The sequence below is a fragment of the Anser brachyrhynchus genome, assembly GCF_964034855.1.
Source record: "Anser brachyrhynchus genome assembly, chromosome: 25".
NCBI classification, from domain to species: domain Eukaryota; kingdom Metazoa; phylum Chordata; class Aves; order Anseriformes; family Anatidae; genus Anser; species Anser brachyrhynchus.
Window position 1 is genome coordinate 4,452,536 of NC_137718.1, and position 25,791 is coordinate 4,478,326.

Genomic DNA, 25,791 nt, shown 5'->3' on the forward strand with positions numbered 1-25,791 from the left:
AAACCCCTGCGTTTTTGCAAGTACCTGCTGGGAGACCAAAAGACACAAGAAAAATAAAAGGACTTGTACCTGAATGGCTGTTCTCCATAGTTTTCTCTTAAAAACTGTAATTTCATTCAATATCATGTTATTCTACACAGTGTTTGAATTCTCAGCACCTCTGCTTTCCACTACATAGCTTAAGGATAGGCTGTGTCACTCTTCGTACGACTCAAGGAATCTGCTTATCACTGTATAAGCCACATAGTGGCTTTTGAAAAATAAACGGAGAGACTAATGAACAAGGAATATACAGGACTTATCCAGTATCACGCATGGAGATGAGAACAAAGGAGGCCTGACTCCCAGGTTCTGTCGATGAAGCACAGCATTTAATTCAAGCTGTTGCTTCTCACTCGTTAGCATGAAACCAGAGCTGTGGACTGAGCTCAGCTTGATACTTACACCGTAAGGACATGGAGTACGTGAGGAGTGAGGTATGCTACTTATCTTGCAAAAAACTTTAAGTAAGGGGACATTGCCTGACAGAACCAATTACATGAAAAGAAAGTCTTTAAGTTTAAGTGAAAAAAGAATCTCTTCCATTGTCTAATACTCCGAAATAAAGATACTGGAGCTTACGGTGGTTCAGATTGGAATGCAACTGATTGGCATAAGCACATGTTTTCTGGTGTGCCTTTTTCACCTGCCTTCACCTCTGCAATGCAATGAAGCTGAATCACAAGGGCATGTGCCTATGTAAAGACGAGCTGCTGTGGCCACTGCTCTATGGCTGGTTAAAGACTAAACAGCAAAAGATGATTCATACCGTAAATGACTCTTCCTGCATTCTCAGCTCCTCCTCCAACGATTCCCCATCTTCCTGCATGCTCAAGGCCCGTACTGTCAGTTCAGAAAACTCCTCATTTAGCTCATCCAGCCTCTCCTCCAGTTTTGCAACCTTCAGCTAGAGAACACAAAATACCTTCATGGAAAACAACAAACACACATTCTACAATGGCAGCATCTTCTAGCAGGGCTCAGTCAGTCTTGGGGACAGGCACGCCAATTCAGAGGATACAGGTCATGTCATAACTGCAAGTAAAAGAGATGTCTCACTGAATGCAAATTCTTAGCAGGAGTTGTAGCAAGAGAGAAATGCAGAGGTGATGCTGTTGTTTTGCAGACATTGGCCAATCGATGTAATGTGTCTGTCAGATTGAGGTTGAACAAGATTGTCAAAAAATTACTAAAAAGTTTAGGTGTTCATACTTAATTTCTAGAGCATAAGGACTTCATACTTTTCTGAAATTAAGACTCTGAACCGACTCTCTGTATTAAAGACTGTCTGTATTAAATCAATACACATAATTTGAGACCTTTGATGACTATCATCATTGTGCATAGGGTGAGAGTTAAAAGAGAAAACAGAAATTCTTAACTTCCTAAACACTAGAGATTTTTTTTTTCCCCCTGCACACTCAAAATATCAGGGAAAGTTTTAGAGATGTTGATGGATGACTGTCAGAGAAAAACTAGTAAAATGAATGACTGACCTTAACAGCAGAGGAATCTAACATCCAGTTGTAGTCACTTTTCTGAGAACTTTCCATCCTGTCCTGCGTCTCCACTTGCAGCTTAAGGGCCTGGTACTTTTCCAGACTAGACACCCTAATTGGGAAATAAACATGACAGGAATTGCCAGAAGGAATCACAGAAGTACAGCCCATATTTTATCTATTTCTTTTCCGAAGGATGGAAAGAATGAAGGAAGGAAGGCAGGCAGGCAGGCAAACATACAGGGTAGCACTGTGAACTGTCTCATCCTATATCTCCAAGTAAGTCTGGTAGATTAGACAGTGAAAGACCTTTTGCCACATTCTGTAGGGATAGGACAAGGGGTAATGGTTCCAAATTGAAAGAGGCTAGATTCAGATTTGATATTAGAAAGATGTTTTTTACCACAAGGCTGATTAGGCACGGGAACAGGTTGCCCAAATAAGAAGCGTTCAAGATGAGGTTGCACAGGGCTTTGTGAAACCTCATCTGGTATGAGGCGTTCCTGCTCCTGGCAGGGGAGTTGGACTAGATCTTTAAAGATCCTTTCCAACCCAAACCATTTAATGATTCTATGATTAGCAAAAGGGATTTCTCTGCCTCAGTTATATGCCTGAAGAATACTTGAAACAAATGATTGCAGGTAACTGACCAGAACTGAATCCAGCATTTGGAAGGAGAAAAGTGTCAGCTGCAGTAATAGTTTTGCAGCAGAATACGAAGCAATTTGTATTAGAACATATGAAAATGTTTCCATCAAATATTTTTCTCTATCTCTAGTAGCATATGACTTTTACTATTAAATGAGAGATTTAAAGCTGACTTTTCATTAGAATAGCTATCTTTTCTATTTACGATAAAAGACTTTAGTTCCCAAAGTAAGTTGTTATGCCATTCTCTTTCTGTCCTGCTCATATTCACAACAAAGACACCAATTCAGAAATCCTGATGTCTGTTTCACTGTTTAACCCATTCCTGGGTTAAAAAACGTAGAAACAGGTTTTCAAAAAAGGAAACTGAGGCACTGGTCAATGACTTTCCTAAAGCTTAAAAGCCAGATGATGAAATTGGTCTTCATAATGGAATCCTGAATCTGTACCACTACAGCAAAGCTGATTCAGGACTCCAGATCATGAGCAGAAAAAACAGGATGTTGGCAAGCACAAACTTTGATAGAAACAATGTGTTGCCACCCAAAACAGAAGAGTAACATATCCACTGTCTAGAAAGACAAAGTAAATCATTCTACATAGTATGAATATTTTTATTTCACTGGCAGCAATCTGTTGATGTGTTTTACCTCTTTTCTGGGGCTTTTTCCTTGACACATGGGAGCAGTGATACTCTGATGCTGACAAGTTCTTTGAGCACTGTCTGAGGGTCAAAAGGAACAGCTAAGCAACCTCCTGAAGAATCCTGAAGTTGGAGACAAAAAAAAACCAAACACCCAAATATTGCATAGAACATCACAATTCCAGAGATGATTTTACCCCAAACATGATCCAGTAAGTTTTGCAACCTAATTAGTTAGTAAAACTGACAAAAAGTGGTTACTTTCCAGTGAAGAATTTCTGGTCATCAACTATCCTGCCAAGCTGAGATCTAGCTGTAACTATAGATCTTAATTCTTTACTGAACTAGATGTTCACAAGCAGTGCTGAAGAATCCCCTTTCAAGGAGGCGTTAAACTCTGTACACCTAAAGAAACTTTCCATTCCTTGCTTCATACAATGAATGTCTATTTAATGTTAACATCCCTAAATGCACTAGATGTAGAAGTGGGGAAAAACGTGTAGTAGAAATCTGCCTTACACAATGGAGAAAATATTCCTGCCCAATAACACCTAATCACAAGATGCCTCTTCTCGTTAAAAAGAATTCTAGCTTTCTTACGCTTCTTTCTTGCATATTAGAAAGGTTTATCTCAAAGAAACTCAAACTGCTGACTGCAAATAAAATCAGGGTAATACCAAAAATTCTAGACAAAGCCAAAGATCATGCTCAGGCTCAGCCAGAAAATCCCCCAGTTCCTAAAAAATCAAATCATTTTATACTGCTTCTGCCTCCTGGCTTCCAGATTTGCAGGCTAGATAGTTGCTGCCATTAGAGGAAATCACCACATTTACCTTCTCTGCTATCCCCCATGAATGCTGGAAAAAGGCATTGGCAAGAGCCACGATAGCTCTGTTGAGCTTCATCAGAAAGCAGGAATGACCGATACCAGTTGAGGGACAACCTAAAGCGAAGGAAAAGGAACAGGACATACCTGTTGACATCAAGACTGTTTTAAGTCAGAACATCAAAGAGGCAATTCTTCTTCCTGTTCTTGCACACTTAAGATGTACAAGTATACCCCTTATCCATGACACAGAAGTTTTTTGACACACACACAAAAAAAGCAAAAACCCAAAAAACAAACTGATGCTCCTAGGTTTCATAAAATCCTGACTGCTTTTGGGAACAGGACCCCCCTATTTACCTATGTATCTCAACACAAGGTGTCATTTCCCACATGCAGAACCAACGTGAAGACCAGACACTGCCTCTCCCACAGCCTACACACTCCTCATCACGCCTGTACCTGCTGTGATCCATGCCACAGCGTTCAGCAGGATAGCAGTAAATTCCCCTGCATCTTCCAGCCTCGCTGCACGTACGTAGAGGTACTTCGTGGTGGCGTCATAGTAGCAGTCCCCAGGGCTTGGGAGAAGCTCTTGGCCTGGACTTTGGGCAGGAACTGAGTGAGCCAGTGCGAGTATGAAAGCGGGGCACGAGCAGGCCCCGCATAACAGGGGCACCACTGCACAGCCAAAGCGATACACCACAAACTGGTGAGGTGACAAACTGGCCAGGTCTGTGGGGATGAGGGCACTCCTCGTATCTTCTGAGGAACTGTCACTTAAACATTTCTCTGAAAAGGAGGAAAACAGCTGTTGCAGTACATATTAAGCCAGCTGAATGCTCCATCTTGTCCTCTTGCACATGGCAGCTGTCTGCCACCTCTTATTCACTCCTTCCCTGCTGTCTGCTCACTGTGCCACAGCCCCATGCCATGCCCTGTGCAAGGCTCCAAAGCCACGGTTTCTTTTCCATCACAACACTGTCTGAGGGTGCACTGGTAGCCCAGCCCCCTAAACATGCCAGTAACTACTTGGGAGTTGTTCGAAAAGGCTGGCAGAGGAAACCTGGCCTGCCACTTGGAACTTCCTCTCCTTCTGCTTACAGAAGGATTTAGAACTCCCTGATGCCAAATGCCAGGCAAGCTGGCCTTTCCAGTCTACACGTGTGAATTATTCAAGCACTTCGTTTGGCTTATCAGTCTTCTGGTGACTTCCTTCTAATGACCGGCAGCTCAGCAGCAGACATTTTTGTGTGCAAATGCTTTACCAAGACAGCAAGGATGAGAGGCGTCTTTCCACCCAGTCTTATAATCTTATATTCTATCCCCTATAGGGAAACAGAAGCTGCAATACAGACTAAGCTTTGTTACCTGGATTATGAAGGTCTAAAGGTTGTTGCAGCTTCACCAAAGCTTGCTTGATCTCACACAGAGTCATGGCAAGGGGGGAAGCTGCTATCAGGCCTTCCACCTCCAGCTCAGTCAGGTAAGCCAGCTGGGGATCTAAAAACAGGGGGACACTTATAACACCCGAAACTAGAAGAAGCTCTTCATGGCTGGATGACTGCAATAAACATGCTGCTGAAGGAATACTTCATTCAGCAGAGAGAATGTGAGTCTGGAAGCTGTGAGGGTCACAGAACTTATGGTGTAGAATTTTCCTGACCTCCTCATATTAACACTCAATTAGCATAGTGACACTCAATCTCTTCCCTCCAGGTGGCTGCTTAATCTAGAGGTATAAAGGGCTCTATGGGGATCAAAGATTCTTAGGTTCCCTCTTTTTGAGGAACAGAGGGGACAGAAGTAGCTTTACTAAACCGGAGAACTTTCCAGTTATCCACCTCAATGAAAAGAATTATGTGCGAGTAAAAATAGCATAAATGGGGAAAGGTAATTATACATTTGCTCTGTTGACAAAATACAGATCCTCTCTTAACCCGGGCTTCACTGAGTCAGCCTTCTATTGTGACCTTTGTCAAGTGGCATACTCACCACGTTCGTCATGTCCAGGGAAGCTGAAAAGAGCACCTTTTCTACGGAAAAGCTCACATTGCTGAAGCAGCTCACAATCCTGTGGGATAAAAGAGGGCCCAAGAGTTAAAGAAATGGGCAGGTGGAAAAAAACAGCAGAAAGGTGAGAGAGGGCCCTGCAACAGACACCTGCAACTCACCTGCCCTTCCCCTACTTCTGCTTTACTTTCACTGGCCAGGCTGCCCAGTGAGGGTACAACTGCCAGCGCATCCTGTCCTTGGACCTGCTGCTCCATCTCTTGTTTCACAGAGATATTCTTGTGCTGAGCTCTCCTAAGCAGGATTTCCAGAGCTTTCATTAACTCCGTTGCCTCTTGCCACGGTGAACCTAACAGAATCCAATAAGCAATTAAATTGGACGTCTACAGAACCATCTGTCAAGTTGTCATCACCAGAGCAAAAACAAGAGCAGGAACCTTTCTCTGAAACTTCCCCCCGATGGCTTCAAGATGCCTCCTAAGAAGATGACCAGACACTGCCATACTCATTAGGCTTGGACTTCTGGGAGGTGCTGTAACTCTGTGCTCACCCATGCCTAAGCTGACAGACCTGTATTCTGTCAACAGGCTGTCAACTCTTCAAGAATTACAACAACACTGGAAGCCACAAGCTCATCCGTACGAGACATGCCTTTTTTTTAACCATTCCACTGTTTCTTCCTTCCCGCTCCACTTCTCTCTTGCTCTGGCCTTTCTCTCACCTGTGTGCCCTACTGCTTGGAAGTTGCTGCTACAGTGCTCATCACATGGTTCAACGCCCACTGCTGCCCAGCTGCTCTCTGCAGGTTTATGCCCACAAATCCTTCGCTTGGCAAAGATTTTCTGGCCTCCAGAGTCCAGTGCTTGCACCATGTCCTGTTTACAACAAAGTAGTATTTTACTTTGCAAGCCTCACAATCCATTCATTTCACTTTCTTGCTCTCATATCAAAATAGAGACTAGCACAAACTATTTTATGCTAGGGTACAATAAAAAAATTAGTGTACAATAAAATTAAAATAGGGTACAGTGGGGAGTAAGACCTATCATTCCCCACTTCAGGGGAACCATCCATCTCACAAGTTTCACAGTTCCAAGACTCCCCTTCCCTCAATTGTTTCTTCACACTGACCATGAGACCTTGAATCTGCTGGCTGATTCCGTTGTAAAACACCAGCACATCCATCCTGTGTTTTGCCAGCTGAGATGCCAGGTGCAAATTCTGATCCTCCAGCTTATCATACAGGGTGCGAACACTGAAATCCTCCAGATCTCTCACTGCAAAACACTCTTCTGAAACACGAGGTAAGTCTCAAGCTTGACCACTGGCCACAAATCTATTCTATTTCCCCCCAGGGGGCACTGACTATCCGTAGGAGGTAACAATGTTTTGTGTACTGAGAGTAAATACCATGAATAGACAAGACATGTAAGAAAAGGTCTCATTCCCTAGTAAGGGGGAGGATGACGGAGCGTTACTATCAACTTCTAACTTGTCCAGTAAACTGTCAGGGTGCTACTTCTCTAACAGATTTGTAGCTGTGAGTGGTAGTTTCTCCATGAACTGTTCTCAGCACCACTAGATAGTGCCATCTACTGGGCTCCTGAACATCCTGAAATTGCCAAGATGAGGTCATCGAAGGCCTTTTTAGGCCCACGAATCACATGCATTCAGAGAATAGAATAAACATCAGAATAACCCAGGGAATTTTTTTTTTAAGATCTTTTTTTCTTCGCTAATCACTTGAACCCACTCTTGCTCCAAACTATTTTTCAGAGCTAGCCACTTGTCCTCCTACCTTCTAGGAAAAAAAACGCTAATTCATTCCAATGATAGGAGGTTACAGTCCCCAACTGAAGAGATTAAACGAACCTAAAATAAAAAGACGTGTGTGTAAATGTCTACATACAAGTGCAGAGCAGTAAAAGTGCCTGTGATCATGTGTGCACATATTTCTAGGTGAGCAGGTACCAAAATTATCATACCAGGCTAACAGAAGACACAGAATGGGGAGTAAGTGGTAAGAAGGAATTGGAAAACAGCTGGGGATGGCACATCACTTCACCTTCCTTATGTGCAGCTCCTTTCTCTTCAAAGCCAGCATCTTCTCCAGAACCACGAGGGCCAAGTGTCTGATAGTACTGCAGGCTAGAGGCAAGGACAGAAGTTGGTGAAGGGCATCTCTGTGTCTGACATACACATTCACCCTGGTCAAATCAGACACTGCACTATCACTACCTTAGTTCAAGCAGAAGAACATTTTTTTTTTCTCTAGATTCAAAACAGAGGAAGCCTAGGTCAGGTAGTTCTTACAACAGTACTCTGTGCAGAGGGCATGGTAGAGCTGCCATACACTGTGCTGAAAGAGAGCTGAAACACTGCTGGGGGACACCAAGAAACTTCCCACGCAGCCAGAAACTCAATCTATTGTGCTGCTGGCCAGGAGTCCAGCCCTGGGGACTGAAGGAGTCAGGAAGTGCAACAGGACAGGATTTGGTACTATCGAGGTGTGAGCTGCTGCTTATCTACCACCCAAAGGCAGCTTACCTGTCTTTAAGAAGGACGTACTCTGGGGAGATGTGTGGCTCACCCAGGCTCCTCCACCGTGGCTTCCAGCTCTTCAGGGGGTTAAGGATGGGGACAGTGGGCTGTAGCACAATAGCCAGGGTTGTCAGCACCACAATTAAGAAGCCCAGAACAAAGAGCACCGCTGGGGAAGCCACAAGGGATGGCAAGAAGTGAGAAACATAGGAAGCAGTTTGTGTCAATAGCACTGTCTCCCTTTACTAAATGCTCTCCTTCCCACAGAAACCAACATTTAGCAAGTTTCATCTTCATTACACGGGCTTCTGCTCCTCCCCTCCCTGATCTGGTACGCACAGGCAAGGAGACAAAATGTTTTCCATGCAGGCAGTGAAGAGAACCAAGACTCATGCTTTCATTTCCATCATTATGCTGTCCTCTCTCTGAAGGACAAGAGACTGGTACAGGCAGAACATTTACAGAGAGGTAGGGCTTTGGGAAAAGACCTTAACTGCCCTTGTGGTTAGCCTTTAGTGAACTCTTAAATGATGCATTTAATTTCAGTTTAGTTTATCATGGAAACATACTGACACTTTCTGCTTTCATGCCAAGGGAAACAAAGCCCTCAATTACTTGAATTCTTCAAGCAGGGTGTGGGTAGAAACACAACTGCTCCTTCCCTCTCTCCCCCTTCTGCTCCTACACAAGCAGGTTCTTGACTACAGAGTAGTGAGCTTCGGGAAGGAAAAACTGACGGGGAAATGGATTAAAAACGACAAAGCCCGTGGATTGATGGCGTTTCTTAAGAAATGCTGGTTTAAACACACCCAAACAGGTACAATGACGGTTATGTCAAAGCATCAGAGTTCAAGATCCCCCAGCATTTTGGCTGTACCTGTGATAGCAGCCCAGTTAGGAGCTAAGTTCAGGTCCTGGTGCTTCAGAACCCCATGTCTGGCCAGCTGGATCAGAGAAGAGGGCTGGAAGGACACATTTCTGGGGCTGCAGCCCACATTTGCTTCATTTACAGTCACAATCAAGAAGTGTTCCTGAATGGTTCTATCCCTGAACACATATGTCCCAGACTCCAGGAAAACATGGGCAAACCTAAAAGGGAGAAAGAAGGAAGGCACAGGTTGATCTAAGTGTCCTTTAGCCTGCAGCAGTGATGACAGTTAAGTACATGGACCTGAACACACCAGACTTCTGTATTTGCACATGCTGTTTGCTGCCAAGGACCTAGCAATTATGTGAAAGACTCGCTCTCAATTTCTGTGCCTAACACATGCACTATTAGTCACACCAGATATTACCAGGAGATGTTGAGGTGAGTCTCCTGGACGAGGTGGTCTAGCCTTCGGAAGGGTCCAAAATCCCAGCTGGGGTTGCTGTTGTAAAGATGCTGCTTCTGATAAACTGGGTAATGGCTGGATGTGCGATCTGGGAACAGTTCAGCACAATGTCAGCAACTTTGACCCACTTCAGTTAGGAGAGCTGATGGTGGTCTCACAAAGTGCTTTGTGACTGCATTTGCTTTACAGGGCCATACAGCGTCAGCTCCTTTGTTTGAACTGTGCTTTACTACCCAGCAAACACACTCTTCTAACAGAGGAAATATATTATCTATAGCCTACAGAAATCCAGTCAAAATGTAAAAACACCAGATGAGTCACTGGCAGAGCCTAGACTAATGATGAGGAATCCCTTGAAGGCAAGACAGTCTGGGAGGTGAAGGAATGTGCTCGTACATGCAGCGCTACCAAAAGTACAGTCACTGCTCTGAACGCCGATATATCCACAAAGGGCACACAGACCCAAGCAACACTCACTGTGAGAATCGATGCTAAGCTGGAAAAGGATTGTGTCTCCTGCTTCCAGACATACCAGTGGGTTAGGGACAAGGGGCAAAGCATGGGTATCTTTGAAGAAAGCCCTCTGCACTTGATGACCTTTCTGTAGCACCTGATCTGATGAAAAATCTCCTGCCACAAGCAACAGAAAAAAAATAAGAATCAACTCTAGAAAATGAGCAGCATGTGATAACACCCAGCCCCTGGCAATGCAGAACTCTTTTGTATCTGTGGATGGTCTGAGCACACAAGCCCAAATTCTACTCTAAGTGACACTACCATGCACCAGGATTACACTGGAATCGAGAGCCAGCACACATACTAACAGATTTGCCACCAAAGGAAGTTTACTTTTAGCAATTTTGGAAGGCCAAAATCAATCCAAAATCTTAATTTGACAATAAATACCCTCTCTGTGCCAACTTGCTGTCCTCTTGCTGTGCAGACTTGAAAGTAAATTGACAGCTGAGCCCGGCTGGGACCTCAGTTCACCCTGATGTGTTCTCAAACCTTACCTGTGAGAAATGCATCCAAAACATCTGTGCTGGAGACAATAAAACCTAGCACTCCACCAGGGCTAAACAGAACCAAATGCACCCGCTGGCTCTTCTGCACATGGTCGTCTGGGCCCAGAACATTTGCCACCTCCTATTAAAAGCAAAGGGGAACACTGATCACTGACAGGATCAACCCTGGGCTCAGACCCTGGTTGTGATCACACCTTATATTCAGCTGGGTAAAACTGCTCCTAGTGAAGTTTCTTGCCACAGTTCTGGACCTGTCATTTCTCAGGAAGGCACCATCCTGCCTGATCAGTATTCTGGGCCATGAGACATAAGGAGCCTCCCTTCTCTCTGCTCACAGCTTCATACCTTTCAGTACCATCAGCCCCCAGGGGTCTCTTTATGTAACTGTCATCTCTAAGGGCTCTCTCCAGGCTCTCACATGATCCAAACTTACCCTGACTTCTCCTTCACTCATCCTCAGAAGCAGCTCTCTCTTGATGCCAAATCTCAAGGAGATCCGTGGGGCTTTCAGCAAACACAACTGGTCACAGAGCTCCTCAGCTGAGACATACTGCTTGCAGTGACATCTGTACAGCAGAAAAAAGGTCCTGCTTACTTATGATCCACGAGCAAACAGCTACAAAATACTGAGGGTCAGGCTAGCCCTGGTATCTTACAATCTACACAACAAGTGGACCTACTCTATAGTCATGGAAAACAGGATAAAGCAAGCTCGCAGTCCATCTCATCCAGTACTGTGCTTGTTATTTAATACTTCTTCCTTAGCACAAGGACCACACATGATAGGCCAAAATGTGATAGCCCACTCTCTACCAGGGATTAGTTACAGTCTGGAGCAGAGGGTCATGTATCCCTCCCCAAAGTTCTGCCTTGATAAAATGGTTGAAAGCAACAGAGTATAATTGTAACACACCAACTTTCTGTGCTGTGCATGTCAGGAGATTCTGCAATACAGAAGTTCATTCATGAAGAGATAAAAAGCAGCACATGACAAGAACTAGTTTCAATGCTTCAGTCAGTGTTAGAAGGGGGGATAAGAACTGGTTTTGGTTCTGTTCTAACTCTAATAAAGTCATCATCCACTTGAGGTGGGCTTAATCTGAGATATGTGGAAGAGATCTCCCTCAAAAAATGTGAGTTTTATCCACTCTTACATCGTCACTTGGTGGCCATTCTGTTGTCTCCACCCAAGCACACAGAAATCACAAGGTAATTTTAAATACACAGGAAGAGGAGTGAGGACAATGAACAAGGACTGAAGGCCAGCATCTCCACACAAAGGAACTCCAACAATGGAAAGTTTCTCAAAAACACCTCCACAGGTCCTACCCTGGAATTACCTCATGGGCTCCGTAACTTAGCCAGTCAGAACTAATTGTGAAGTGTTTCTTAATGAGAGGCTAGGCTGAGACTTACATGCCCAGCTCTGCATTAATCTCTCCACCTGCAGGCCCACAAGATGGAGAGCAGTCGTATTGCTCGGGAAAAACGCACTGGCGTGTAGATGCCAGACGAACCTCTCCAGGAGCACAGAGCTCATCCACCTAGAAAACCAAGACATCCAATCTGTGAAACCTGACAAGCTCTAGTGTTTCAAGAGAGAAGCAGCATCGCTGAAACCCTCCACTCATCACTGATGTTCAACATAATGTCAATCCAGCAAGGGTTGCTAAATGACAACTTGAAAAGCATGAAGAAAGATCACAATTTCACTTTCCATCCAAATTCCTCAACCAGCCCTAATGGAGGTTTCCATAGTGAAAATACAGAGGCTTAAATTCCTGCATCTGACATCTGAGATGCTTAGCTTCTCCCCCTTGTCCTAGCACCCCAGTATCTTTTGCCTCCAGCCCTCAATGAATTTAACCTTGCAAGATTCTGTGAAAGAAGACAAATGCCATTAACCCACAAGGAAGGGCCAAGGGTAGCGAACAAAATAGCTGAAGTGCTTGCTTGTGTCTGCAGCAGCTCAGTGAACTGAACTCATATCGCACACATCCACAGACTCAGAACCAGCACCAAAAGCACCAAGCTACTCTCCCTCTCCCGTGTGTCATGCAATAACTGTTTTGAAGCCAGGTTTTACCTGAGGTAGGCAGTCTTGATCACTGTTGCCGTCAGGGTTTTCCTTGCCTCGCTCGTCGTAGTACACGTAACCTGCCTGGCAGATACAGGAGGCATCTGACTGCTGGAAAGCCCGGTTCAGCCCACGGCAGGTACAGCTGGTAGCACCTTAGAGAAGGGTCGGATTTAAAGTGGAAATCAGGGTAAGGAATATAATTTGCAAAAACTGTGCTCACAGTAAAGGAGCAGTTCCTGTGCTGAATACTCTGGGCAAATCACACTGCTTGTTTTAGTCACACCTGGAGTTTGCTGTCCCTCTAGCACAGCAGAGCTAAGCCAACAGGAAAGCCCGCAGGAGCCTTTGCCCCACCAGCACAACCATTTGCTGCAATGTCCATTTAACAAGAAATGCAGAAAGGCCCAGCTGGGAATTGTAGCAATGGCATTTTGCCAAGCCCTGTTAATGTGTAGGTTAAGCCGCCAGACAGGATAAGGACCCAGCCAAGGCTGCTGAGCTCCTCTCTGCAGTTTCTCTGTGCCTCAAGACTCTCAAAACCGCTTGGCTTGAAATGCTGGAAGAATACTGCACAACACATGGAGTAAGGCATATGCATTCTCTACTGTACTTAGCTTCCTCCCCTACGCTTTTTCAGTCTTTTCCTGCTTTATTACGGTCCCGGTTAGACATGGCCATAGTGCCCAATTTTGGCTCAAAACCACAACTACACTTACTGCAAGCTCTGCAAAGGCAAAAGTACTCCACTGCTTTCAAAGCAATGATAGAACACAAATTAGTAGGGCTGCTCATCTATTCCTTCCTTTGAAGGAGGTGAAATCAAAACCCCTTGGCTAATAGAAGATAAGAGACAAAAGAAAGCTTTGAAAAGTCAATCCTCCTTCTTCCAGGTGGGGCAGGAAGAGCAGCTGGGCCTTGTTAGCACACACAGCATCATGAGGATCCCATGTCTTGCAGTCCATGGGGAAACCACATGGAGGAATCACTTTTCTGGGTGATTTTCTTATTAGATTTTCTCTCAACTGCAGGGCAAGTTTCACTGACAAACAGCAACTCACCAGGCTGCGACGAAGAAGAGCTGCCGCAGGGAAAACAGGCAGCCTGTGCAGGAAGGTGGTTGAAGGTGCCAGCAGGACAGGCCTGACAATCCTCTACTTGCTTTGCAAAGTTGCTGCTCCCATGGGTCCCTGGGGGACAGGGAAGAGGGGCAGATGCCAGGGGAGGGCAGTAGTAGCCGCTGGGACAAGGCTTCTCCTGGTAACTCTCACTGCCTAGAGAAAGTGGTGGGGTTATCTCAGATACAGACACTGTTTATGGAACTGAGCAAGTGTTAAAAGATAGACAGAAACCCCCTTATTTGTTCCAGTTACAAATGAACACGCACCTTTATATGTTACATGCAAATATATAAAAACACATACACATACAGACATGTAAAATTAATCACCATTCAACATTTTCCAATTTAATTTATTTATATTTAAATGTCTTGACTTGTTTGTCCCAGTTCTTTGGACAAATCCAGTGGCCACAGTGGGTAGGCATGATCTCCTCCACGCTTTACAGCATGAGCTAACACATCACTGAACTTAACAGAGGATTCCAACCAGGGGAGACCTCGAAAAGCTTGTAAAGCTATTCCCCTCCTGCCCAGCAGGATCCATGCAGCACTGGCTGTCACTCTGCAAGATTTGAACACCTAGGTTCACACTTCTGGTAATATATTAATTCCTGGTCTTGCAGCTGAGTCACAAAATTGGAGGAAAAAGGGATCACAGGGGCCAGAGAGATCATCCCCTCCACCCACACCAGGGATTTAAAACTGTAGAGGATCGAGAGCTTTGCCCATACAGAACTTAGAGCTTTCTGGTTACAATTCAAGCTACTTCTTGTACTACTTCTGCTTAGCAGCCCCATTTACCTTGTGGGCAGATGAAGCCTGCTGGGCAGGGCTGACAGGGGGCAGCGCTGGCAGAGACGTTACGATAGCTGCCTGCGTCACAGATTCTGCAGAATTTCTCAAATGAATCCCTTGGACCAGGCAAGCTGAGGGCCATGAATCCTCCTTCACAGGGCAGTGGATGGGCACTGCCTGGGGGGCAGTAGTAGGGAAACACACACCTGGAAAGCAAAACAAGGCAGGAAGAGAGAAGAAAAGTCTCTGAAAATGTTCTGATTTCTGGACTCAATCACCAGTGCAAAATTAAAAACGATTCTCCTCTGGTTCCGGGCTTAGGCTAACTCATACAAATCATAAATCATCCTATGCAGTCCTACCAGTCACCAAATCCCTAACCGTGATTACGAAGATACCTTTGCTTTTGCACAATGCACAAAAACTGTGGTTGAAGCAGTAACTCAGGTTTTATCACAGGCAGATTTCACAATATTCAGAGTTTTAAAAAATCCTTAAAGCTGGCTCCACCAAACACATGAAGTACTTACAGCTGCTCAGGGCTATTGTATGTTGACGAGCCTTCAGGACAGTAATACCCAGCAGGGCACACGGAAGGTACGGCTGTGTGAGCACCACAGTATGAGCCAGGTCTGCAAGGCTTTGGATTCACTGAACCTGGAGAAAAAGGGGAACCAGAGACTGATTTATGTGACATTCCCAGAACAGGAAAGCATGTGTTGGGAAGACAGTGAGCAAGATGCCTTTATCAAGTGTTACTGTCCATAAAAACTCCACTTTTTCTATTGCTTACTAAAGGACATAGATCCTTTGCAAACCAATTAGCCATTTAGCATGAAATGCTAACACACCTGAGTATCTAGCCCTGGATTACTTATGCCAGCTGTGCACTGTTCACCTATCTGGACTCAGAAAGAGCTGGAAATAAAGAAAACCAAGGTGCATGTTTACATCACCTGCTGGGCATTCAAAGCCAGGTTTACAAGGTACTCCTTGGCTGTTAGGTAGCCCTGTGTGTGCTGGGTCTGGGCAATAGTATCCAGGTGAGCAGGGACCACACTCTTCCAGTGATTTTGCACCCGGCTGGCTCCTGGAAGTACCAGGTGGACAAAGGAAAGCGTCCCCTTTACCAGGGCACCAGTATCCCAGGGGGCACGGATAATCCTCAAACCTGCTTAGACCTGTTAGAAAGAGAAAAGAATGAAGAAAGGGAGGCTGAATGGCCAGGAGGTGTTTTAGAGAAGAACTCTAAGCTCACTGTGAACATGAATTACCTCTCCCCTTCCCTATCTCATCTTGGGGAGTTTTGTAATCCGCTCCAGTGGTGGGAGAGGGTTGGCTTTCATCTGGCACTTACCTGATAAAGGGCAGTGATAGCCTGGAGGACATGGCTGGCAATCTGTCACACTCTGAGCTCTGGGGCGTTTGCGGTAAGTGTGCGGAGGGCATTTCTGAGGTGCCAGGAGATTGCTTTGGTCACTGACGTTACCTCCGAGGCAATAGTGTCCTGAAGGACATGGATAGGCCTCTGAATCCCCTAACAAAAAGAAAACCAAGCTTATAAGAGCCATCTTTTCACTGTAATTGGAACACTTTTCTTCTGTTTCCTCCCTGGGTCCTTCCTAAACTACCACATGTATGTGTATGATCCACCTCCACAATTTCAGCCCCTCTTCTGGCAGATGGCACACAGAGATATTTGCAGACTGGCTTTGGTCTTACGCTCTCCTACATTTCCATCCTTTGACGGAACAGCATATCATACCAACAGTGTTATATGACTCTTCTCTCCACAGACTCCAGAACTCATCAGCAGAGACAGCGTGTCCCACTGCAAGGACTGTCCCACAGTGCAGTATCTGATACCAAAGTTAGGCTGACCAGATTCAGGGATATGTACAGCTCTTGTGAAAAGCAACTCTCATTCCCTCCCCCTCATCATTCCCCCAGGTCCCAACCTGCTTTGCACCAGTGGCCGGGTGGACAGGGCAGGCAGTCTTCTCTCCGCTCAGCCCCTGGAACATCTCTAATAGTATTGGAAGGACACGGTATGGGCACCTCAGAGCCCTCCAGGCAATAGAAACCTACAGAAATGGATGGGAAAGAGTTGCAGGTGAAATACAGAGGCCCTCCAATGGCAAAAAAAGAATTCAGCAAGTCTCCTGTTGATGAACAAGACACAGCTGTTAGTATTCTGTGCCTATAGAGAGCCAATCCAACAGCCTTCAGACTCTTCCGGACTGGCAGCTTAGCACCACAAATTCAAGGTGGTGTATTTGGTCAGGAACAACTCTTTGTTCAAAAGATGTAAAAGCAGAGGACGCTGATGAGCAATGACAACTTCTAAGCAAATATCATGCAAGGTAACAGGTGCTCCCCAGTTAGAAATAGAAACAACTCACTGTTCTACAATTTATACACTTCTGAGAGTCTCCCTTACCTGCAGGACACAGCCCAGCACAAACCTGACCCCAGCGGCATCCAGACAGAAAGCGCCAGGAAAAGCCAGGGCCCTGTGGAGCAGACTGCGAGCTCCCAGCAAGGCAGAAGTAGCCAGCAGCACACTTGCCCTCCAGCTGCCCATGCCTGGAGCAGAGAGAACAGGAAGAATTTATATAAGACCTGCTGATAATGACTTGGTACATAAACAGAGCAGTTGTTACACTGATAAGAGGGAGAAAACAGACCCATTTTTGCCACTTAAAAAAACACGTAGATGACTGGAGTGAGCCAAGCACTTTTGAGTTCAAGTTCCATGAACGTGGGCAAATTGCTTTACATGAAATTGTGGACGACTTTCCACTGGACTGGACTTTCTGGATAATTTTCTCTTTTCACAAACACTGCCTACACCTCTCTTTCAGGTGCTCCTTTACCTTTATTACATCATGGCAATGTCAGACTGCTTTGAGATCTCTCTCCAAATTCACAGATCCAACATCTCTGTACCCAAAAGCTGTGTCTGGGCTTATACTTAATTCTTTGAGAGAGAGGAGATAGAGAAACCGGGAAGAACTTAGCATTGACTTATCAGCACAAAACAAGGATGCCTAAGTGCTTAAGACAAAGTGAAAAAACACCAGATTGAAATGAACGGTCACTACCTGCAGTAGTGGCCAGGTAAGCAAGGCAGGCATTCCTTCTCATTCCAGAGGCCAGTCATATTTGGAGGAGTAAAGGTGCCTTCAGGACAGGTCTGAGGAAACCGTGTGCCTGAAAGGGAGAACAAACGAAAAAAAATAATTAGGAAGACCCCTGTGATCTGACATGACTCTAGAACCATATCAATGAGTAACAAACGATGCCCGAGAAGGCAGATGGCACTATGTCAGATTTGTTGATTGTCACTTCCCCATCGCCTACCCTACAGGAAAACAAACACAGGGCCTGTACAAGTCTGGGGCCACAACGAGGCATGCAAGCTTTGAGTCCTCAGCATAGCCAGTGTGCCAGCTTCAGTGTACCTGTGGGACAGTAAGAATGCGGTGGGCAGCGCCTGGGGTCTCCTGCCACCAGGTCCTGGCAGTAGAATCCTCTCTGGCATGGAATGCAGGACGCAGAGCCCCTGGCCGGCTGGTATTCCCCAGGAGGGCACGGTGTGGGGTGGGCTGCCCCTGACTGGCAGAAGTGACCCTGGCAATGACAGAGAAGGAAGAGGATTGCATGGAGACGGTGGCAAACTTGGGGTCTGCGTGAAGGGTGAATCCCAGCATTAGCAAAGCCTGGGGCAACACTACCTGTGGATGCAATCGACATTTCAAACAGGCCTGTAAGATACTCTGCTGCAGTGGAAGACACATACCTCCTGCCCAGAGCTGAGACACATCTCTTTCACTACCCAGACATCACTCAGCAGTACCTTAGGGCAAAGGAATGCTGTGGGGCTGAAAGAGCTGAAGTTTGCTGGGCAATAAAACCCCTCAGTACAAGGTCCTGTTGGAGAGCTTAAACCAAGGCTAGCACAGAAAGACCCAGGATCGCACGGCACACAGCTCTCTGGAGAGGTTCCACCTGAGGAAGAAAGGAGAACTCCAGGTCAGTGACAGCGGACACGGAAGCATCTCCAGGACAGTCACAGTTTTATAAGCATCTATTTGTAGCGATAACACATCGCCATTATCAGGCTCGGCTGAGTGTATCAATACCCTGCAGTGACCAAGGGGCAGCCCCGCACCACAGCTGCCAGAAACCAAGACCCTGATCACTGTGGACTACAGGAGAAACCTGGGGGTGAAGTCACACTCACCTGCGCCGTTGTTCAGGGTCCCAACCGGGCAGGCGACTGGGAAGGGAGTTCCCTCTGGACAATAGTGCCCAAGCGGGCAGGGCCCGCTGAGGGGGAACCCAGGCGTCCCGTGTGGAACAGCATCAGTGGCTCCCCCCTCACAGTAGTACCCAGCTGAACACAGACCTGCCGTGGGAGAACAGAGGGGGTAGCCGTGGCACTGGGGTCAATGAAGAGGATGGAGGCACCTCCTCAAAACCTCAGATGTAGACAGATAAATCAGAGGAGAGAAGTTGAAGCCCATCCTTGTCCCATGTAATCACTCTGCTGATACCCTGCACTGTTCACGTTTGGTTCATCTCCTCTCTTCCCCACTACCTATGCCATCTATCACTTCCTCTCTTTACTTGCACTGACCTCAACTGGTATTTTTTATTATCTAAATTCTTTAACTTCTTCCCCAGATTTTGTTTTCTGTGAAAAGAGTTCTGCTTTTCTTCTCTTCATGTGTCCCACCTTTGCATTTTGGCCCAGTAACAACCACTCTGAACAAACAAGAAAGTGGTGGGGGAGGGAGGAGTGGTATATAGGACAGAAAGAAGACCAGTAAAAGCATTAAGAACAAGGAGAGAGGGAAAGCAGAGAAAAATTAAGGGACACTAGGAAAGTAATGCAGGAGGAGACTGAACACCCAAAACAAATGCTCAATTAAAAGAACGAAACAGAGAAATGACTGATAGGAACAGACAGGATATGAGAGCACCCTCCAGTACTACCCCTGTTCTCTGTGTTATGACTTCTACTTCCTCTGATTCCTTCAGCCCTGAATCTGTGACCCCTCTGGTGTGGGAGGTCTGCTATTAAACTCACCATCAGGTTCCCAGTTAGCATCTCCTCTGCAGTACCTCCCCACAGGACACAGCTTACAGGCGGTGAGGGCCAGGGCCCCCTCCAAGGCGTTCAGCGTCCCCTCAGGGCAGGGCAGGGGAGCAGCAGTCCCTGCTGGACAATAGTAACCTGTGCATCGAGAGATGAATGAAATATTGCTCAGAAAAGAAAGGAGGAAGAAGCGGGAATGCTGACCTTGCTCTAATTATTGTCAAACATGGCATTCCCTGGGGTGAACCACTGCTACGGTCAGGCAGAAAGATGTTTGCATGATTGTTCTGATTGCATGACAGGGGATTTGCTGCACACATGCACTGCTTACCTCTGGGGCAGCTGAGTGGCTCCACGGTGGCAGCACGGCTGCAGGCCGTACCAGCTGGGCAGGGGAGGCAGACACTCGCCCCAGGCACAGGGCTGAACATGCCAGGCTCACAGGGCAGCTCTACCCCGGTGCCAGCAGGACAGTAGAAGCCACTGGGACATCTGTATCCATGAATCCCATCCAAAGGGCAGGGAGCAGAGCTTCCCTCCAGGCAAACATACCTATAAGGAGAGAATTCAGTCCTGAAGCAATGGGCTCACAGGCTGTTCATAGATAATAGATATGGGAGGCACTAACCAAGAACCAAAGGTCTGCATGTTAAGAAACATCCCTTTAAATATACATTTTATTTCAGTTTGGACAACAATTGCTCCTACCCCAACCAAGCAGCTGTAATTTACTGCCCACCTGATAAACCTAGTAAAAAGCTTTTTTTTTTTTTTTCCACTAAGCTGTCTGGAAAGTGTTCTTGTTCTGGAAGAAAAAGACTTTAAAAGTTAAGGTTTCTATTTTATTTCAAAACACAGGGCCCAAGTGTTCAGTTCCTGCTGATTTTGCTTAGTCTCATTTTGTCTTCGATCTTCTTGTAGGCCTCTGCCTTCATGTGATCTATTTCTACATTGACTCTTCCTATACCACTCCTCTGCCGCATACTCACAATAAATAAAGATGAGGAAATATTAAAAAAAATATTATGGTTTCCAGAAGCTAAGCAACAAGAAAATGAGATCCATAGTCCTACTGTATGCTGCAGGTGCAGTTTCTAAAGAAGAAACAATTCCTAGCCCTTAAGACAATGAGCGAGTGTAAAAGGAACAGCATTAAGCAAAAGAACAGCAGAGCTGCCTGTCATGCTTCCCCACAAGCAAGACACACTAGGCTGAGTAGCAGGCTATGAAGCTGACAGATTCTACATGATAGATGTGTTGGAAAGCAGCCTGGACAAAACATAAATTGTACCCAGTTGGAGCACAAGAGCTTCAAAGATTTTGTAAGCCAAGGGTCGTTTATAATCACATAACGTTCATTATAACCCAGGCCAGAAAACCTTCCCCAGCACTGTTGCAGCCAGGCTGTCACATCTTCCTAAAGTTAAAGGAATTCTTAGGAAGGCTTAAAATTTAACTAGGATGTGGTAAATACCTCTTTTTCCCAGGAAGTTTGCTCCTGCGGCTAATTGTTTTAGTTCTTCCAAATGTAGCCCTTACTTCTAATCTGGGTTTAGCTTCAGCTTCTGGCTAGATTAAAACTGCGTTATGATTTTCTCTAGTAGATTGAAGGGCTGTCTGCTATCACAAATCTTTCCCTACTAAATCCTGTTACACCACGCTGAAATCACTTCTAAGCTTCTCTTTCACAGATTAAATGAACCGAGCTTCTGCAGCCTCCTGCTCCAAGGCGTACTCGTGAGATGGAGAAATGTTGCTAACAGCACTTTTCTGCTTGCGATACACAGACTAGGACTGCTAGCTTGCCAGTGGTTATTGCACCACCTTGTGGGAAAAGAGATAAAACACAGAACAGGGAAAAGGATGCCCAGGTCAAATGCTCATCAAGTGTAATTATGAGACTAAATAAGGGTTTTGTAATAAACTGAACCTAAGGGGAAAACAGTAAAAGACCATGTATAAGGCTGGGACAGAATGTGAGGCAAATGTAGAGGGAGAAGGAATAGTTTTGACGCCATTTAGTGAGATCACCAAGCAGATGCTGTATAGACAACCTGGAGGGCTAAGAACAAAGTCTTTGCAGTTTAATTAATCTTGAGTATAAATGTTTGCACACAAGAGACTGCTTTAACCTACAGTAATCCCGTCAGCTGTATTTTCCCACTAACAAGCGACTTTCTCACCGTACCCTGCGTTACACAGCGACATCTGAGCCAGATCAAACAATCCTGCGCCACTGCAATACCGTCCTGCTGGGCAGGGCTGGCACTGCTCTTCTGCCTCCAGGCCCGTGACAGCAGAGAAGGATCCAGGAGGACAGGGCAGGGGATACCCTGTACCAGTGGGGCAGAAATGCCCGACGGGACAGATGTCATTAGTAGGCACACCAAGGCCAGAAGATTCCACCTGTGTAAGAAAAAAAGAAAACAGAGAAAGAAAGCAAAAATATTACTGAAACAAACTTTGGCACCAAGTACTACAGGGACAGGTTCTGGAAAGGTTATGTACGAGCTGAGTCCTGCAAGCTTTCTGCCCCTGAAACTACATGAAGACCACAGCTGGCATAAAAAGGTTGCTGGAAGTGTTGGCTGCCGAGCCATGGCTATCTGATCACTGCTGTCATCATTTGGAAGAGACCTTTGCACGCTCCAGTACAATCTACAGAAACGGAGGTCTGGCCAGAAGTTGTTAGCAGGCAGCTACATGTTCCAGCAGATGTTAAGAGCAGAACATTAGGCTACCTGGGGAGCTCTCAAGGGCAGCAGTAGCAGGCAAGAGTAACTCTATACGGAGCAGTACTACTTGGAAAACGTTACGCTAGAAGCTATGAGATTGTGACAGTCCAGTCCTTGTCCCCAGGAAGCTAGCCTTACTCTGCTGCTGCCCAGCACTCACTCACCCTGTGTTTGAAGGGTGCTGGGCTGGTGGCTCCACTGGCACAGTGATAACCTGAGTAGCACAATCCAGAAGGCTGGGAAAGACCCAGTGCTGAGCAATACATGCCTAAAACAAACAGAAAAGCAATCTCCATAACATGGCCTGCACAGAAGACTGGTGGAGGAGTCAGTAACATGAAGGGAGAAGACACATTTTCCTGAGCTTTTCCACATGTGCCCCCTGAGTTTCTCATGCCATGTCCCTGCTTACCTGCTGGGCAGGGCTCGCAGTCAGAGCTACTAGTGGCACCAGCCCTGGGGCCAAACGTTCCCTTTGGACATGGATACTGTGCACTGAAGTTGGTACCTGGCAGACAGAAGTACCCAGCAGGGCACAGCTCAGGAGTACGTGCTCCAGAACCTACGACACAACGGAGAGCATCTTGCTCAGGAAATATTACAAGACATGACAGGCAATGTCATTCCCTATCAACATATTCAGCCTTCCTCCTCCTCTATTAGTTCAGCCAGACGCAGGACATGGGATTCATGATGTGTATTCTGATGTAGTTGTTCAGATTCCTGTTGCAGTAATTGGAGAGAAACAGCACTTACAGAGGAACTGCGCTTCAAGTGCGATTCATCTCCCCCTAAGGCAGACATCTAAAATAAGAAAGATGAATTGCACCCCAGATGTGCCTATTTCTTTCCACTGACTACAGAGGAAGGACAAAAATCTAGCTCAGATTCAGATGTCTACAAAGGAGCAGTCTTAAGTTTTATTAGAATAATCCAATCTAGGGAGTAGAACCATGCCTGTGCAGTTATATTTCTTGTGTTTCTTGTTGCATGCATGAGCTGCCAGACAGGAATAGCTTCATTGTATTTTCCTGGGCATTGAGTTTCTTTCCCCGCAGAGAGGAGAAGGATTTGGCTTCAGCTTACTCTTTCAACGATAGCCTCGGAGTCTTAGAAATCTGTTTTGGCTTCCGTTCTTGGCAGAACCTGATGGAGCTGCCTGCACGGTCCAATCCACGTAATACTTAGCAGAACCTTAAAAGAAGTAAGGAAGCTACGGCACTCAAAATCCTTTTTGTCCCACTAAGTCTCAGAGGAAGACTCGGCCCTTAGTGACATGGGATCCCTTTTTGTCACAACACACAGCCCCCTCACATTTGTTAGGCTGTTCACAGAAGAGTCCAGCTGGGCAGAGTTTGTGCAAGTCCTTCCTCTCCTGTAACTGACAGATCCTGTTGCCGCATGGTACAGGAAAGGCATATGTTGTGGGGCAATAAAAGCCTCATGGGCAGCAATAGGGAATGGGAGTAGTAGCCAGGTGGACAGTAGTAGCCCACAGAACATGGTCATTTGGAAGTGATTTTTCCCAGTCCTACAACGAGAACAGCAAAGTCTTTAACCATCCTTCACTGATCAAAGACAACAAGAACACCTTCATCTCCTGTGAGAACAACCTCCTTCAGCATATACCTTTAACAAGCATCAGAAAGCAAGAATTCTCTGAAGTTCAGCCTCAGACAAAAAACATCTTAGCAGACAGGAAAGTCAATTCTGAATTATATGCCTGCAGAAAACGGGGGCTTCCAATTAAAATGCTCAATCATAATTTTGGAAACCTCAGTTGTGGTTCCAGCTCTGCTATAAACTTGTGTAAGCTCAGTTGAGCTATTTCTTTTCTACTGCTTCTGTTTCCCGCCTGACAAAGGAAAAGCCTCTTCGTCTCAAGGAAGGGGCGGGTGAATTTAAACTACCAGAGTGACCTCAAACAAACATATTGCACAGACAGATTGGGAGAACCTCTGAGAAGGAGCAGCTGTCTCAGAGCACAGCCCCTGGCTGCTGGCCAGTACCAAGGACCTGTTTGCCTGGCTATTTTCTTTCCCTGAGGCGCTGACTATATATAAGACATCTAGAAAGGGTGTCTGAGCCAAGGAACAAAGAAGGTGTAAAATAGCACAAAGTGGTCTGTGTGAGCTGAGACTGCTACGGAGAACCCAACAGAAATGTTGGAAGAGAAATGGTTTAGGGCATTTATACCTGGTGCACGTCCTGCAGAAACCTTCATTAACCTAAGAAAATATTGTAAGCAATAAAGTTGTTAAGGGTACTTATCTCACTTTACATTGTGTAACCCACACGTCTCAGGTACACCAGCAGACACCCACCACTACAGAAATACCCAGCAGGGCAGAGCTGGCAGTCTCTTGTCTGCCATTTTCCACTGTCAGAGTTGAAGTGCCCAGGACTGCAAGGGACTGGGGATTCAGAGCCTTCAGGACAGTAGGAGCCAGGGGGGCACTGCTTATGGTCCGGCTGTGTGGACCCAGCATCACAGAAATAGCCAGCATAACACAATCCTGCAAGAAAGAAACGCTTCGGCATTAGGATTAAGCACAATATTAAAACCAAAAAGATGTTAGGTACACGTGACACACACCTGAAACACTGGTCAGGCCCTCTCCTCGGCAGAACCTCCCCCCAGGGCAGGGCAGACAGGCGTTACGGTAAACCATTCCAGACAGAGGCAAAAACGTGCCAGCGGGACATGGCTCTGGCTTGCTGCTGCCTGGCGGGCAGTAATGGCCTGCTGGACAAAGGCCCCCAGCCTCATCACTGACTGGGTTTGGTATACGTGCCTTTGAAGTGCAGTAATACCCAGGCAAACAAGTACCGCTTGGGGACACGAGTCCTAAAGAGAAGAAACAGAAAATCAAATAAACCAGTGTGTTACCTAATTCACAGCTTCTGGACTAAAGAAACCAGACAAGCCTTGTCATTCAGAGTCTGCTGATCTGTGACTACCTCTGTTATTTAAAAGCTAGATCTACAGTCTCCGTATTTTCTAACAAAACTGATTACCAGAGAGCCAAAGGCCTGAACAGCTTTCTAGATCACCTTACAGAAGAGGCTGATAAGATCATGCACCCATTTCTCCACTAAGAGACAATCAAGAACAAATAAGCCCAAGAATCCAAGCAACTTGTCTTTTCGTTTAGTAATCTATTCAAAAACAAACCCCACCTTAACCTGCCTCTTTTACTAAACTTACAGAAGATAGGTTGGCAGAAATCTTTGTAATGACTGTAAGCAGTCTCTAGTCAAGGGGTCCCAGAGACCACAGCAAACGCTACTTGAAAGTCATACAAACTGCAGACAGAAGGAAGCTTCATTCATCAGTGAAACTTTTTAACTCTCCTAGACACAACACAGTTAGGATTGGCCATCCACAC

At 45.9% G+C, this 25,791-nt stretch overlaps 1 protein-coding gene across 15 annotated transcripts in view; it reads right to left on the reverse strand.

The window, feature by feature from the left end:
• The window catches only part of LOC308182811 (uncharacterized protein), a 207,307-nt gene that overhangs the window by 24,038 nt on the left and 157,478 nt on the right, over positions 1 to 25,791 (reverse strand). For 11 of the 15 annotated variants that reach the window (XM_080568029.1, XM_080568028.1, XM_080568030.1 and 8 more), the window contains 37 exons: positions 24,999 to 25,250; positions 24,727 to 24,918; positions 22,815 to 22,964; positions 22,567 to 22,670; positions 21,856 to 22,073; positions 19,999 to 20,219; positions 19,659 to 19,805; positions 18,810 to 18,974; positions 18,423 to 18,574; positions 18,028 to 18,196; positions 17,668 to 17,776; positions 17,004 to 17,149; positions 16,522 to 16,647; positions 15,921 to 16,100; positions 15,520 to 15,744; positions 15,094 to 15,220; positions 14,570 to 14,769; positions 13,707 to 13,919; positions 12,655 to 12,800; positions 11,985 to 12,112; positions 11,002 to 11,134; positions 10,557 to 10,689; positions 10,021 to 10,173; positions 9,505 to 9,631; positions 9,087 to 9,298; positions 8,216 to 8,378; positions 7,734 to 7,816; positions 6,800 to 6,960; positions 6,390 to 6,543; positions 5,830 to 6,017; positions 5,651 to 5,729; positions 5,027 to 5,158; positions 4,118 to 4,447; positions 3,663 to 3,772; positions 2,837 to 2,952; positions 1,536 to 1,650; positions 809 to 946 (listed from right to left, as the gene is read on the reverse strand). In XM_080568029.1, coding sequence (XP_080424155.1) covers positions 809 to 946; positions 1,536 to 1,650; positions 2,837 to 2,952; positions 3,663 to 3,772; positions 4,118 to 4,447; positions 5,027 to 5,158; positions 5,651 to 5,729; positions 5,830 to 6,017; positions 6,390 to 6,543; positions 6,800 to 6,960; positions 7,734 to 7,816; positions 8,216 to 8,378; positions 9,087 to 9,298; positions 9,505 to 9,631; positions 10,021 to 10,173; positions 10,557 to 10,689; positions 11,002 to 11,134; positions 11,985 to 12,112; positions 12,655 to 12,800; positions 13,707 to 13,919; positions 14,570 to 14,769; positions 15,094 to 15,220; positions 15,520 to 15,744; positions 15,921 to 16,100; positions 16,522 to 16,647; positions 17,004 to 17,149; positions 17,668 to 17,776; positions 18,028 to 18,196; positions 18,423 to 18,574; positions 18,810 to 18,974; positions 19,659 to 19,805; positions 19,999 to 20,219; positions 21,856 to 22,073; positions 22,567 to 22,670; positions 22,815 to 22,964; positions 24,727 to 24,918; positions 24,999 to 25,250 — 5,897 coding nt within the window. The other 4 variants (XM_080568019.1, XM_080568018.1, XM_080568020.1 and 1 more) reach the window with 4 other exon arrangements.